Consider the following 12,281-nt stretch of genomic DNA (forward strand, 5'->3'; position numbering starts at 1 on the left):
TAAAAAAACAGGATCAATAAACCATTTCTACATGCATGTATCAAGGCAGGAGTAGACGGTTGCTGTCCATTCGTTTGATGTGTTTGCGCTTTTGATTTTGACATTTGATTAGGGACTTTCCGTTTTGAATTTTCCTTGGAGTTCATTAATTTTTTATACAATGTTTAGTTCGTGATTTCGATTGATACATTTACCATGAGACCTATTATTGTGTCGTCTTTTATCCATAATATTCATGATAGCAATAGAAGAAGTTGTAAATATGTTCCTTTATCCAAGTATATTGTCTTTAAGACCCACGGGATAATCTGTTATCAATCGTTAAGTCCAAAACAGTTCAATATTTTTTTTAAATCTTCAAATTGTTTATGCGATTGCCTTTGTTGTTTCTTGATTGTTTCATGCGGTTGAAATCTAATGACTTTAATAGTGTGGTTGTGTTTACCTTAATGTTAATAAATTTTCTATTGTCCTACATGCTGTTTACCACATAAATTGTAATGTCACAGGAAAAGGAGAGCGAATAGCTCTCCCGTTCACGGTTGACCTTACAGTATTATCCGAAGAAGATTATATATCAGGTTTGTCATTTTGCGGCATTGCATATATCTGAATATCCAATGACTACAGCATCGTTGCCACCATTGACACAAATATAAAAAGTGCTACATTAAGATGGGAAATTCCAAGTGACGGCTTATGAATTGATATTTGGAATGGATTGTTGTTTATTGTTTTCTTTCCATTTCGTTAAATCTTGATTGGTTAAAGGGTAATCATGGTAATGAGTAGATTAATTTAGACCGAAAGTCATAACATTGAATTAAGAGTTACAATAACGGAATATATAAACAATTCATGAAACAGTCGAAGAACTCTTACCCTTCCGGAGCACCTGAGATCACCCCTAGTTTTTGGTGGGATTCGTGTTGTTTATTCTTTAGTTTTCTTTGTTGTGCCATGTGTACTATTGTTTTTCTGTTTGTCTTTTTTCATTTTTAGCCATGGCGTTGTCAGTTTGTTTTAGATTTATGAGTTTGACTGTCCCTTTGGTATCTTTCGTCCCTCTTTTATCAAAACTATATTAAAAAGCCCGACAAAATGCCGTCAGTAAAACAAGACAGACATATAACAAACGTTGGTCCGAGAAAACAGTTATGACGTATTACATTTATCTAAAACAGAAAACATATTTTAACAAAACTTAGTACCTACTCTATCCAAAAAATATTTGTACAATGTAGTGAATTAATTTTGGGACACATTATATCAAAATTATCGAAAGTAAAAAAAAAAAAGACTCACCAGTGACGCTCGAATCCAAAAAAATTATAACAGCCAAATTTACCTACATGTACACGTAAACATTATTATCGACTATTTATACATGTAACTTCAACTCCATATTTCTATATTATACATAAAACATAAAGAAATAAAATTGAAAGGTGTACGAACAAAATTCAAAACACTGTCCGCATAAGGGACTATATTCGTAGAAGCGAATTATAGACAGAAACTGTTGAATAAATTCACGTTTCACTAATAATGTAGATGACCTACAACACATTTGTTTTTATTTTGAAGATGTATTCGTTATAATAATCGTTTGTATTTCTTCGAATGTCGTATTTAATGCACAACGTCATACACTGAACACAAATATTTAATTACCTTAAGCTATTGGCAAGGAAATGGAAATTAATTCATTTATTTGGACTAATTTAGAAAAATCTAACCTTTTTATTTCTAGCTGTAATATCTGCACCTAGGCGTATCAAACATTTTATTGTGGCCATTTCACCATTTTCAACTGCCTGATGAAGAGGTGTTTTACCCTAGGGAAAACCAATATTGAAAATAATATAAAAAAAAGATGTTGTATGATTGCCAATGAGACAACTATCCACAAAAGACCAAAATGACACAGACATTAACAACTATAGGTCACCGTACGGCCTTCAACAATGAGCAAAGCCCATACCGCATAGTGAGCTATAAAAGGTCCCGATAAGACAATGTTAAACAATTCAAATGAGAAAATACTTGCTACCAAGCATTGAAATTAAAATCTGTTATATCCGTCAAAATGTATTTGTTAATTTTCATCACAAGTCATGACAGTAAGATTAAAGTAAAAATGTACCAAATCCACTATGGAAAAATATATAACAAAATACCGACCTGTAAGGATAAGTATATACAAACTGACAAATCAGACGCTATCAGCTGACGAAACCAATGAAAAAATGACTATCATACAGATGCAAGGTTGTAAATGTCACGCACAATCAGGGATTTCACAGATGTTAAAAAAGAGGAGAATATTTGCAGTTTTGTTTAGGACTCTAACGTACTCAACAAGAAGATCAAATAAGCCCGGACGAGCCAGCTGATATCCGGGCTTCTGAAGTCAGTAACAAAACAAAACATGCAATTATTCTTTTTGTTGGCAACTTTTGTTTTCACAATAGGTTTCGGATTGAGATAATATGAATTAGAGTGTCTATAACACGTACAAACTGTGTGATATCTATTCGGTTGAATGCATGTATATGTCGCGGATGAACATCAGTATTGACCATACTGCACTGTTACACGATATCACTGGCTTATATTCAGTATTAGTATTAGGTCTGTCTATGACATTAATATTAGGCAATAAGCTAAAAGGAAAAATGTACAAATTGCCGACAAAACTGATTCTTTCAGTATATTTCGAACTTATAATGCATCATGGCAAAAAACATAAATTATAACATCAGTTTATCATTTTTTGTTGTTGTATGTAGCATTTCTTAGGCTTTATTCGTATGTTAGAAATGTCACTTATTTAAAGAATTAACACATTGTGTAGCTTTTCCTGGAGACTTTGTTTAGAAGTAATTTTTTAACAAAGTAGACATTTTTATGTTGAGGACGAAACAACATTAATAGATGCAACAAACAAAATGTTTGAGATATTCGGCCTAGTTAGAGTCTCTAAGCAGAGGCAAATTTGACCACAACGCTAGATAAACTAAGAACAGATTGTTTTTTATTGTAATTGTATAAGGGCGTAAAAGTAAATTTAATTGTTTGCACGATCAACACTTTTACAAACCTATATAAGTACAAAAGAATCATTTGTTTTTAGTTTATCTAGAGTAATGATAGGATTTTCCTCTGGTTATATGAAGTTCGGCAGTCGATCCTGTTTAATCTTTACTATAACGATATTTTTTAATTGAGAGTCTCATTTGTGAATTGTCCATTGCATGACAGATATCAGAGATGCATTCGAAGAACCCATTATTTAGTTTCATATTTCACTTGTAAATTTAAAAAAAAAGTTTACCTCATCATTTTGATCTGACAAATTGGCACCTAGAGTAATTAAGGTTTTCACAGCGTTCAGTTCACCTTGACTCGCTGCTTGATGTAAAAGTGAATCACTCTAAAAAGAAATATAACTATTTTCAATCAGGCAGCCATTTACACGAACAATAAGATTAGAAAACATCTAGAAAAAAATCATTAAAGATATCATGCTTTGAATTGAGTACGCCAGACATGCATGTGTTTACACTCGAATCAAAACAATTGGAAAGCATAGCAAATTATTTGAAGAGTAAAGAAAACCATTAATAAAAAAAGATAAGATTGCCAATTCTTCCTAAATTCATATAGGGTTAGAAAAAATTCATAATGTTTCCATGATTCAAATTGTTATGAACAGTATATTTACAAAACGCATTCATTTCTTCAAATGCAATAATGACTACTGGGCTGGTGTGATCAATTGATACAAAGTTATATCAGTCCAGTGGTTATAACAATTGAAACAAAATGCAGGAAAGCAATTTAAATAGGAAGTTGAATAGTATTAAACTTTATGTGGTGCGTCTTAAGTTCTTTCCTGAATTATTCATCTATAAAAAAACGGCTTGAACCAAACAGTCAAACGATATGAATATACAACTAATGGAATACAAAAGGAGCACCATATTTATAAAGCCTTTCATAGCCCTGTAAGGTAAAGGTCTCGTGATAATACTGCGATTTTTCTTTGTGAAATCGTCATTCTGCAATGCCAAATTTAAGAAATTCATGTACCAAGTCAAGAATATGATAGTTCTTATACATTCGTTTGATGTTTTTGATTTTGCCATTTGATGAGGGACTAAGTTTATAATGCATTATAGCAAATAATGGTTTATCTTCTTTTTTTTTTTACAAAACACGTGTATAATATGTAACATATCTAACGCTTTATTCTTATGTTAGAAAGGTCACTTATGTTATTACAAATCAGACAAATAGTTTTATTCGGTGGGTCCCATTCGTGGAAGGGGGAGGGGATTGTAGTTACGATATCATAGTTATCAGATGTACCTGGATTATAATTGAGTACGCAATTTGTGAAACGGTTATTCCATAACAGTCAACCAATTTATACCGGAGCAGAATGATACAAACAGAGAAAAACAGATTTTAATCTAAAAAAGACTAACCTTTTTGTGTTTAAACATATCAGTTAATGTTCGGTTGGGACCAATTATAGAGTCCCAAACCAGTAATTTAGTGCATATGTATCTAGATGATACTTGGAGTTTGATAATATGGTCACGTTTATGATAAATGATATTAACAAACTCACTTAATACGGATTTGTACAAATATGGAATGCATTATAGTCTTTGTCTTACCTTTAATTCCCTCATATACCAATGTGATTTTTTAAAGGTTTCTTCCAAACAGTACAATGGCGTCCTTCCCTATTAATAGAAACATATATAATATAGACACCATTATTATTTATCCAAATATTTACCAACAACACATATTTTGATGAAGATAATAATGATTTAAAGAAAACTTGCATCTTGTTTGATGTATGCCTTTTACGAATGTTCATGCACTGTTTTTTTGTAAATGTAAGTTGCATCACAAAAATGATTTCAAACGATCATATGTAGGAATAATGTTGACAATGAATTGGTCATTAGAGACCTTATGCTAAAACATTGTAAATCACTAATTTGTTAAAAGCTGTCAAAATTGTGTGCAAACAATTTATAAACTGTTTACATTATATGTGCAATGCATTGTGACTGTTGGACACATTGCAAAGTGCGGTTTGAGAAGGTATCGTTATTACATGTATCATTTAGGCACACTTAGATTATAAACTGTATTTCGTTCAATTGACTGTGGAACAAAGAATTTATAGATAAAATAACAGATAGATTATTTGGACTTTTCGAGAATACATGTATGTTTTTGTGGATTCATTGTTTTTTGGCGATACTATTTTTATGTGGATTTTATGTTTTTAAATGTTCAACGAAGTATGATTGTTTTTTCAAAATCTTGTAGCAAACCTTCGGCAAAACCATTGATTAGTTACCCATGAAAATACAAATGTCTATCAATCTACATAAATTAATATATAAAAAAAAAATCCACAAAAATACTTAACTCTTGTAAATTTGCTAATATGCTTTTTTAACATGATTTTTTATTAGTTGTAATTAACTTTTCACTAGCGTTACGTAACTGCGGGTAAATTCAAGTCGCTTATGTGTGTTTTTAGTGTTTTGATAGTTTTGTATGTTTAAAGTGTGTTTGATAGTTGTGTGTGTCCATTGTGTAGGTCAAGCTATTTCCAACGTTTGTTTACTGTCTATCAGTTTATTTAGCTGTAACATCATCTTCTTACTATGTAATGGTATTGAATCCCACATCCATGCGCAACCAAACTACTTTTATTTTTTTTTTGTCTGTCCCCTAGAAGAGGTGTCCCGATTTTCTACGTACTAAGTATGATTAATAAACTCATCATCGATACCAGGATTCAAATTAGATATTTACGCCAGACGCACGTTTCGTCTACAAAATACTCTAAGTGACGCTCGAATAAAAAAATGTGAAATATATTAGTACGTAGCTCTATTGTTAATACTGTAGGTATACTGTAATTCGTGGTCTATCATGATAAACTTTTAAAACTTGCAATGCATGTCAGCAAACAATTAGATGAATTTAAATTTAAAAAAAGATTGCAACATTTTTTGAACACTCTGTTTCATGAGACTACTGCATAACTGAAACATACCTTAGACGAACTAAGTTACCACAGCCTTTAGATTTTGAATTTATATTTGCGTTTTTGATACATGTATTTGTAGGTTTTGTTTTTGTTTCGTGTATTCAAAGGAAACAAGCAGTTTTTCTTATTTATAATGATTACAATATTTGGGATCCTTCAGATAGTATATATGAAGTACTTTCTAAATCACGTGCTTCACGATGTTGATCATTTGAGTTAATGTCTCAAAAGTGTGTTGATCTTTTTATTGGTTCTTGCATGATTTTGAAATAAGTTATGATAAAAGTAATCTATATCGATCATTTCATCAGAATATTGCTTCTTGAGGTTACATATCTGTAAATATAGACAATATAATTTCCCACAGGAACTCTCTTTGCGGCTAAAACTGTGATACTTTTTATACTATGAAGTTTCGTAAAAAATATATATCATAAAATAGAAAGTTGATATGCACATCTATTTTATTCAAAGGTCAAAACATAGGGCTGTGTGGCACATTTCAACATGTATATGCCCTGAACTGGTAAGAGTTTAAACATATATTAAAAGTTTGTACTACCCCGAACTGTACGTTTCTCCTAATTCAGAATACATGTTTCAACGCAATGTGTTTATATTGTTAACAGTCCCAAGTTATGTCTCTTTAATTTACAACATAGGGATCATATCTGGTATCCAGTATTTAAACATGTCAAAAATATCTATTAATACTTTATAGCTCCTAAAAAGAGGCGTGGTATAAGAAAGAGTTAAATTGTCAAAGTGCACCTTGAGAGGATGAGAGAGCCGATATTTCATTTTGAGTGAGAAAAATACACTGTTATCGTCGTTTTTTTTATTAACAACTGAATAGGTAAACTAAAGAAAAAAAATATTGGATATTTTTTCTCACTTTTATGTTGCCGATGAAAATAACCCAAACAAATGACTTCCATTATTGAATTTAAAAAGAATCAGAAAAAATGCAATACAATTAAAGACAATTGTACAAACATTCATGTTCATCGAATATTTGATTAGCGTATAATTTATTTGACACTTTTTTCTTTGTACTTTTTACTTTTGTAAAATTTGTCATAAGTGTGCATGGAGGTTTTTTTCAGAAATGCAGGTTCAATAAAAGAATGAGTTTAAACTACTCAATAAGTGATAATATCAAATTATTTAAAGAATGCAAAGAATTTATACTGACTTTCTAATTATAAAGCTTGTTGATTAGCGATATGAAATAAGTGTATGTGTATACATAGAGACTTGCTGATATAGATTTATGTTTAGCTAAAACTATTGCTCAACCGGGTTTGTATATGTTGGGAAGGCTTCAGAGGTTATCCAGTTCAGTATATTGAAATATTTGTACAAAATGGGAAAATTAATGTAATTGAGAATCAACAGAGTACAGATGGACACATTCAACATTACACTCATTCAGTATACTCTTTATAATATATGGATAACATTATATCCTCTACTTACGTATTTTAATTTCAAAAACTTATTTTATAATCTTTAGGTTATTCCATAACATGAAGACATTTAATTTTACTTTTTTTTCAGGTAAGGACTTTAATATAAATGGAAGAGGGTTTAAAAGATGCTTCTGTCCGGATAAGCTATCTTTAATCTATTCAAGAGATTGTCATAGTGTAAAGCCATGTGTATTTCACCCCAATGACCAATCACAAAATGTCAAGGAGAACTCTTCTACGGCAACAATCAGGTGTTAATTTGAGTCTATTTTGAATGTTTTACAAGGATTAATTATCGAGAATAAATCAACAGTGAATTGCAAGTAAACACAACACTGTGAACGGAACATTATACTAGATGTTGGGTGTGTACTGATTGATATTTAAGTCTTAGATGCATGAGTTTTTATAAGCTGGTATTGGCTGTAGACTAGCTGTCAGTATATATCCGTACTTAATGTCTATTTGTTGTGGAGATGTATACGTACCCTGCCATATCCACTCGGTGTTTTTGTTAGATGTATTTAAATGTTTATCAATCTGATGAGCTATGCCGTTTTCAATTGGTATTTATAGTTTGTTCTTAGGTTGAAATGTTACACCTCGGTCCCAGGTTAATCAAGGCCTGGTCCCTTTACACTAGTTTTACCCTGCAGTATTATATATGTTCCTGTCCCGAGTTAGAAGCATGCAATAGAGGTGTGGTCATATGTGGCCTTTTCTCATTTGTTTTAAGTTTATTGTTTTGCATAGTTTGCTTTTGTTTGAAGCGATTACACAACTGTCACAAGTTAGAGGAAGGGTTTAGCCAGCACACCAATGTTATCCTGCCACTTTATCTATATGCCTGTCCTAGGTCATATTCATACAATTAACAGTTACCTATTATACTTGATATATATTACAATCTTGTCTTGTACTAGCTTTTTTCATTTTCAAATTTGTAATCGTTATTATAGTCTATATTAAGAAGACATTTGAGGTTATCGCCTTTTCGTATATGTAAGCAACATACTACTAACCAAAGAAGTTTTAAAGGTGTGTCCTGTCCCGGGCAGCTATAGTTTAGCTCTAATATCACATTCTTCATAATACATGAACATACTCACATTGATATCTCTGCTGTTAACATTGGCTCCATACTTAATTAATATTCCAGCAATATCTATGTGCTTGGCCACATGGAGAGGAGTTTGATTCTTTCATAAAATAAAATAAACAACTATACTAAACAATTAATTGATACCAGCATTAAGTTTTAAAAGCTATGTGTCTTTCACTTGCAGAACCAATCATATTATGTCAAAGAAAATTCTTAGATGACATCAATCAGTTGTTAATATGAGTGTATTTTTCAAGTTTTAATTTGACAAGAATAAGTCAAAATTGAATTGGCGTAATCTGTGAACGGAACATTATACTATAACACCTGTCATTCTTCTTTAGGGGACTCGACATTCCTCGATTTTGTCAATAAAGGAAGTTTTTCATCTTTTTTGTACGTACAAAACATATGAATATGTTTAATAAATTGTAAATTAGAGTTAAAATGCTTTTTGTTACTCGTTTTGCAGGTAAGCATCATACTATAAACCGAAAAGGTTTCAAATGTGTGACCTGCCCCGGGAAGCTATAGTTTAACTCTAGTATCACATTCTTCATAATACATGTACATACTCACATTGATATCTCTGCTGTTAACTTCGGCTCCATCCTGAATTAATATTTCAGCAACATCTATGCGCGTGGCATTATGGAGAGGAGTTTGATTCTTTCGTAAAATAAAACAAACAAAGGTGTTTCCATACAATTATTCAGTACCAAAATCTTTATCCTCACAAACCAATCATATAATGTCAACTATAATTCTTAGATTACATCAATCAGTTGTTAATTTGAGTCTATTTTTGACTGTTTAAAAAGTTGTTAATTCCGGAGAGTAAACTGACAGTGAACTTTGAGCTAAGTAGGTGAAAGGAACATTATTATCTGCAATTTCGTACTTTATTTGACCTTTTTTACTTTTTTGGATTCGAGCGCCACTGATGAGTCTTTTGTAGACAAAACGCGCGTCTGGCGTATATACTAAATTTAGTTCTGGTATCTATGATGAATTTATTTAAAACCACTGGGTCGATGCCACTGCTGGTGGAGATTTATTTCCCCGAGGGTATCACAAACCCAGTAGTCAGCACTTTTTGTGCTGACATGAATTGTCATTGATATGGTTATATTTATAAATTTACTGTTTACAAATTTTTGAATTTTTTGAAATACTAAGGCTTTTCTACCTCAGGCATAGATAACCTTAGCTGTATTTGGCAAAACTTTTAGTAATTTTGGTCCGAAATGCTGTGCAATTTCGTACTTTATTTAGCCTTTTTAACCTTTTTGGGTTCGACCGTCACTGATGAGTCTTTTGTAGACGAAACGCTCGTCTGGCGTATATACTAAATTTAGTCCTGGTATCTATGATGAGTTTATTTATTATAAGCACAACGTCACACACTGAACACCATGTTGAATTACCTTAAGTTATTGGCAAGGAGATAGAAATTAATTCATTTATTTGGACTAACCTTTTTATTTCTAGCTGTTATATCTGCACCTAGGCGTATCAAACATTTTATTGTGGCCAGTTCACCATTTTCAACTGCCTGATGAAGAGGTGTATTACCCTAGGGAAAACCAATATTGAAAATAATATAAAAAAGAAGATGTGGTATGATTGCCAATGAGACAACTATCCACAAAAGACCAAAATGACACAGACATTAACAACTAAAGGTCACCGTACGGCCTTCAACAATGAGCAAAGCCCATACCGCATAGTGAGCTATAAAAGGCCCCGATAAGACAATGTAAAACAATTCAAACGAGAAAATACTTGCTACCAAGCTTTGAAATTGAAATCTGTTATATCCGTCAAAATGTATTTGTTAATTTTCATCACAAGTCATGACAGTAAGATTAAGTTAAAAATGTACCAAATCCACTATGGAAAAATATATAACAAAATACCGACCTGTAAGGAGAAGTCTATACAAACTGACAAATCAGACGCTATCAGTTGACGAAACCAATGAAAAAATGACTATCATAAAGATACAAGGTTGTAAATGTCACATACAATCAGTGATTCCACAGATGTTAACAAAGACGAGAATATTTGCTGTTTTGTTTAGGACTCTAACGTACTCAACAAGAAGATCAAATAAGCCCGGACGAGCCAGCTGATATCCGGGCTTCTGAAGTCAGTAACAAAACAAAACATGCAATTATTCTTTTTGTTGGCAACTTTTGTTTTCACAATAGGTTTCGGATTGAGATAATATGAATTAGAGTGTCTATAACACGTACAAACTGTGTGATATCTATTCGGTTGAATGCATGTATATGTCGCGGATGAACATCAGTATTGACCATACTGCACTGTTACACGATATCACTGGCTTATATTCAGTATTAGTATTAGGTCTGTCTATGATTTTAATATTAGGCAATAAGCTAAAAGGAAAAATGTACAAATTGCCGACAAAACTGATTCTTTCAGTATATTTCGAACTTATAATGCATCATGGCAAAAAACATAAATTATAACATCAGTTTATCATTTTTTGTTGTTGTATGTAGCATTTCTTAGGCTTTATTCGTATGTTAGAAATGTCACTTATTTAAAGAATTAACACATTGTGTAGCTTTTCCTGGAGACTTTGTTTAGAAGTAATTTTTTAACAAAGTAGACATTTTTATGTTGAGGACGAAACAACATTAATAGATGCAACAAACAAAATGTTTGAGATATTCGGCCTAGTTAGAGTCTCTAAGCAGAGGCAAATTTGACCACAACGCTAGATAAACTAAGAACAGATTGTTTTTTATTGTAATTGTATAAGGGCGTAAAAGTAAATTTAATTGTTTGCACGATCAACACTTTTACAAACCTATATAAGTACAAAAGAATCATTTGTTTTTAGTTTATCTAGAGTAATGATAGGATTTTCCTCTGGTTATATGAAGTTTGGCAGTCGATCCTGTTTAATCTTCACTTGAACGATATTTTTTTTAAAGTTAATTGAGAGTCTCATTTTTAAATTGGCCATTGTATGACAGATATCAGAGATGCATTCGAAGAACCCATTATTGGGCTTCATATTTCACTTGTCAATTTAAAAAAAAAAGTTAACCTCATCATTTTGATCTGACAAATTGGCACCTAGAGTAATTAAGGTTTTCACAGCGTTCAGTTCACCTTGACTCGATGCTTGATGTAAAAGTGAATCACTCTAAAAAGACATATAACTATTTTCAATCAGGCAGCCATTTACACGAACAATAAGATTAGAAAACATCTAGAAAAAAATCCTTAAAGATATCATGCTTTGAATTGAGTACGCCAGACATGCATGTGTTTACACTCGAATTAAAACAATTGGAAAGCATAACAAATTATTTGAAGAGCAAAGAAAACCATTAATAAAAAAAAGATAAGATTGCCAATTCTTCCTAAATTCATATAGGGTTAGAAAAAAATCATAATGTTTCCATGATTCAAATTGTTATGAACAGTATATTTACAAAACGCATTCATGTCTTCAAATGCAATAATGACTACTAGGCTGGTGTGATCAATTGATACAAAGTTATATCAGTCCAGTGGTTATAACAATTGAAACAAAATGCAGGAAAGCAATTTAAATAGGAAGTTGAATAGTATT

General features: G+C 31.6%; 1 protein-coding gene across 1 annotated transcript in view; it reads right to left on the reverse strand.

The window, feature by feature from the left end:
- Window positions 1-1,724: 1,724 nt before the first annotated feature.
- The window catches only part of LOC139497534 (serine/threonine-protein phosphatase 6 regulatory ankyrin repeat subunit B-like), a 43,062-nt gene continuing 32,505 nt past the window's right edge, over window positions 1,725-12,281 (reverse strand). The window contains exons 5-9 of the mRNA XM_071285762.1: window positions 9,245-9,334; window positions 8,673-8,762; window positions 4,689-4,757; window positions 3,338-3,436; window positions 1,725-1,838 (exon numbers count right to left, since the gene is read on the reverse strand). Coding sequence (XP_071141863.1) covers window positions 1,725-1,838; window positions 3,338-3,436; window positions 4,689-4,757; window positions 8,673-8,762; window positions 9,245-9,334 — 462 coding nt within the window. The remainder of the gene's footprint in view (window positions 1,839-3,337; window positions 3,437-4,688; window positions 4,758-8,672; window positions 8,763-9,244; window positions 9,335-12,281) is intronic.

This window comes from Mytilus edulis, chromosome 12, assembly GCF_963676685.1.
Source record: "Mytilus edulis chromosome 12, xbMytEdul2.2, whole genome shotgun sequence".
NCBI lineage: Eukaryota > Metazoa > Mollusca > Bivalvia > Mytilida > Mytilidae > Mytilus > Mytilus edulis.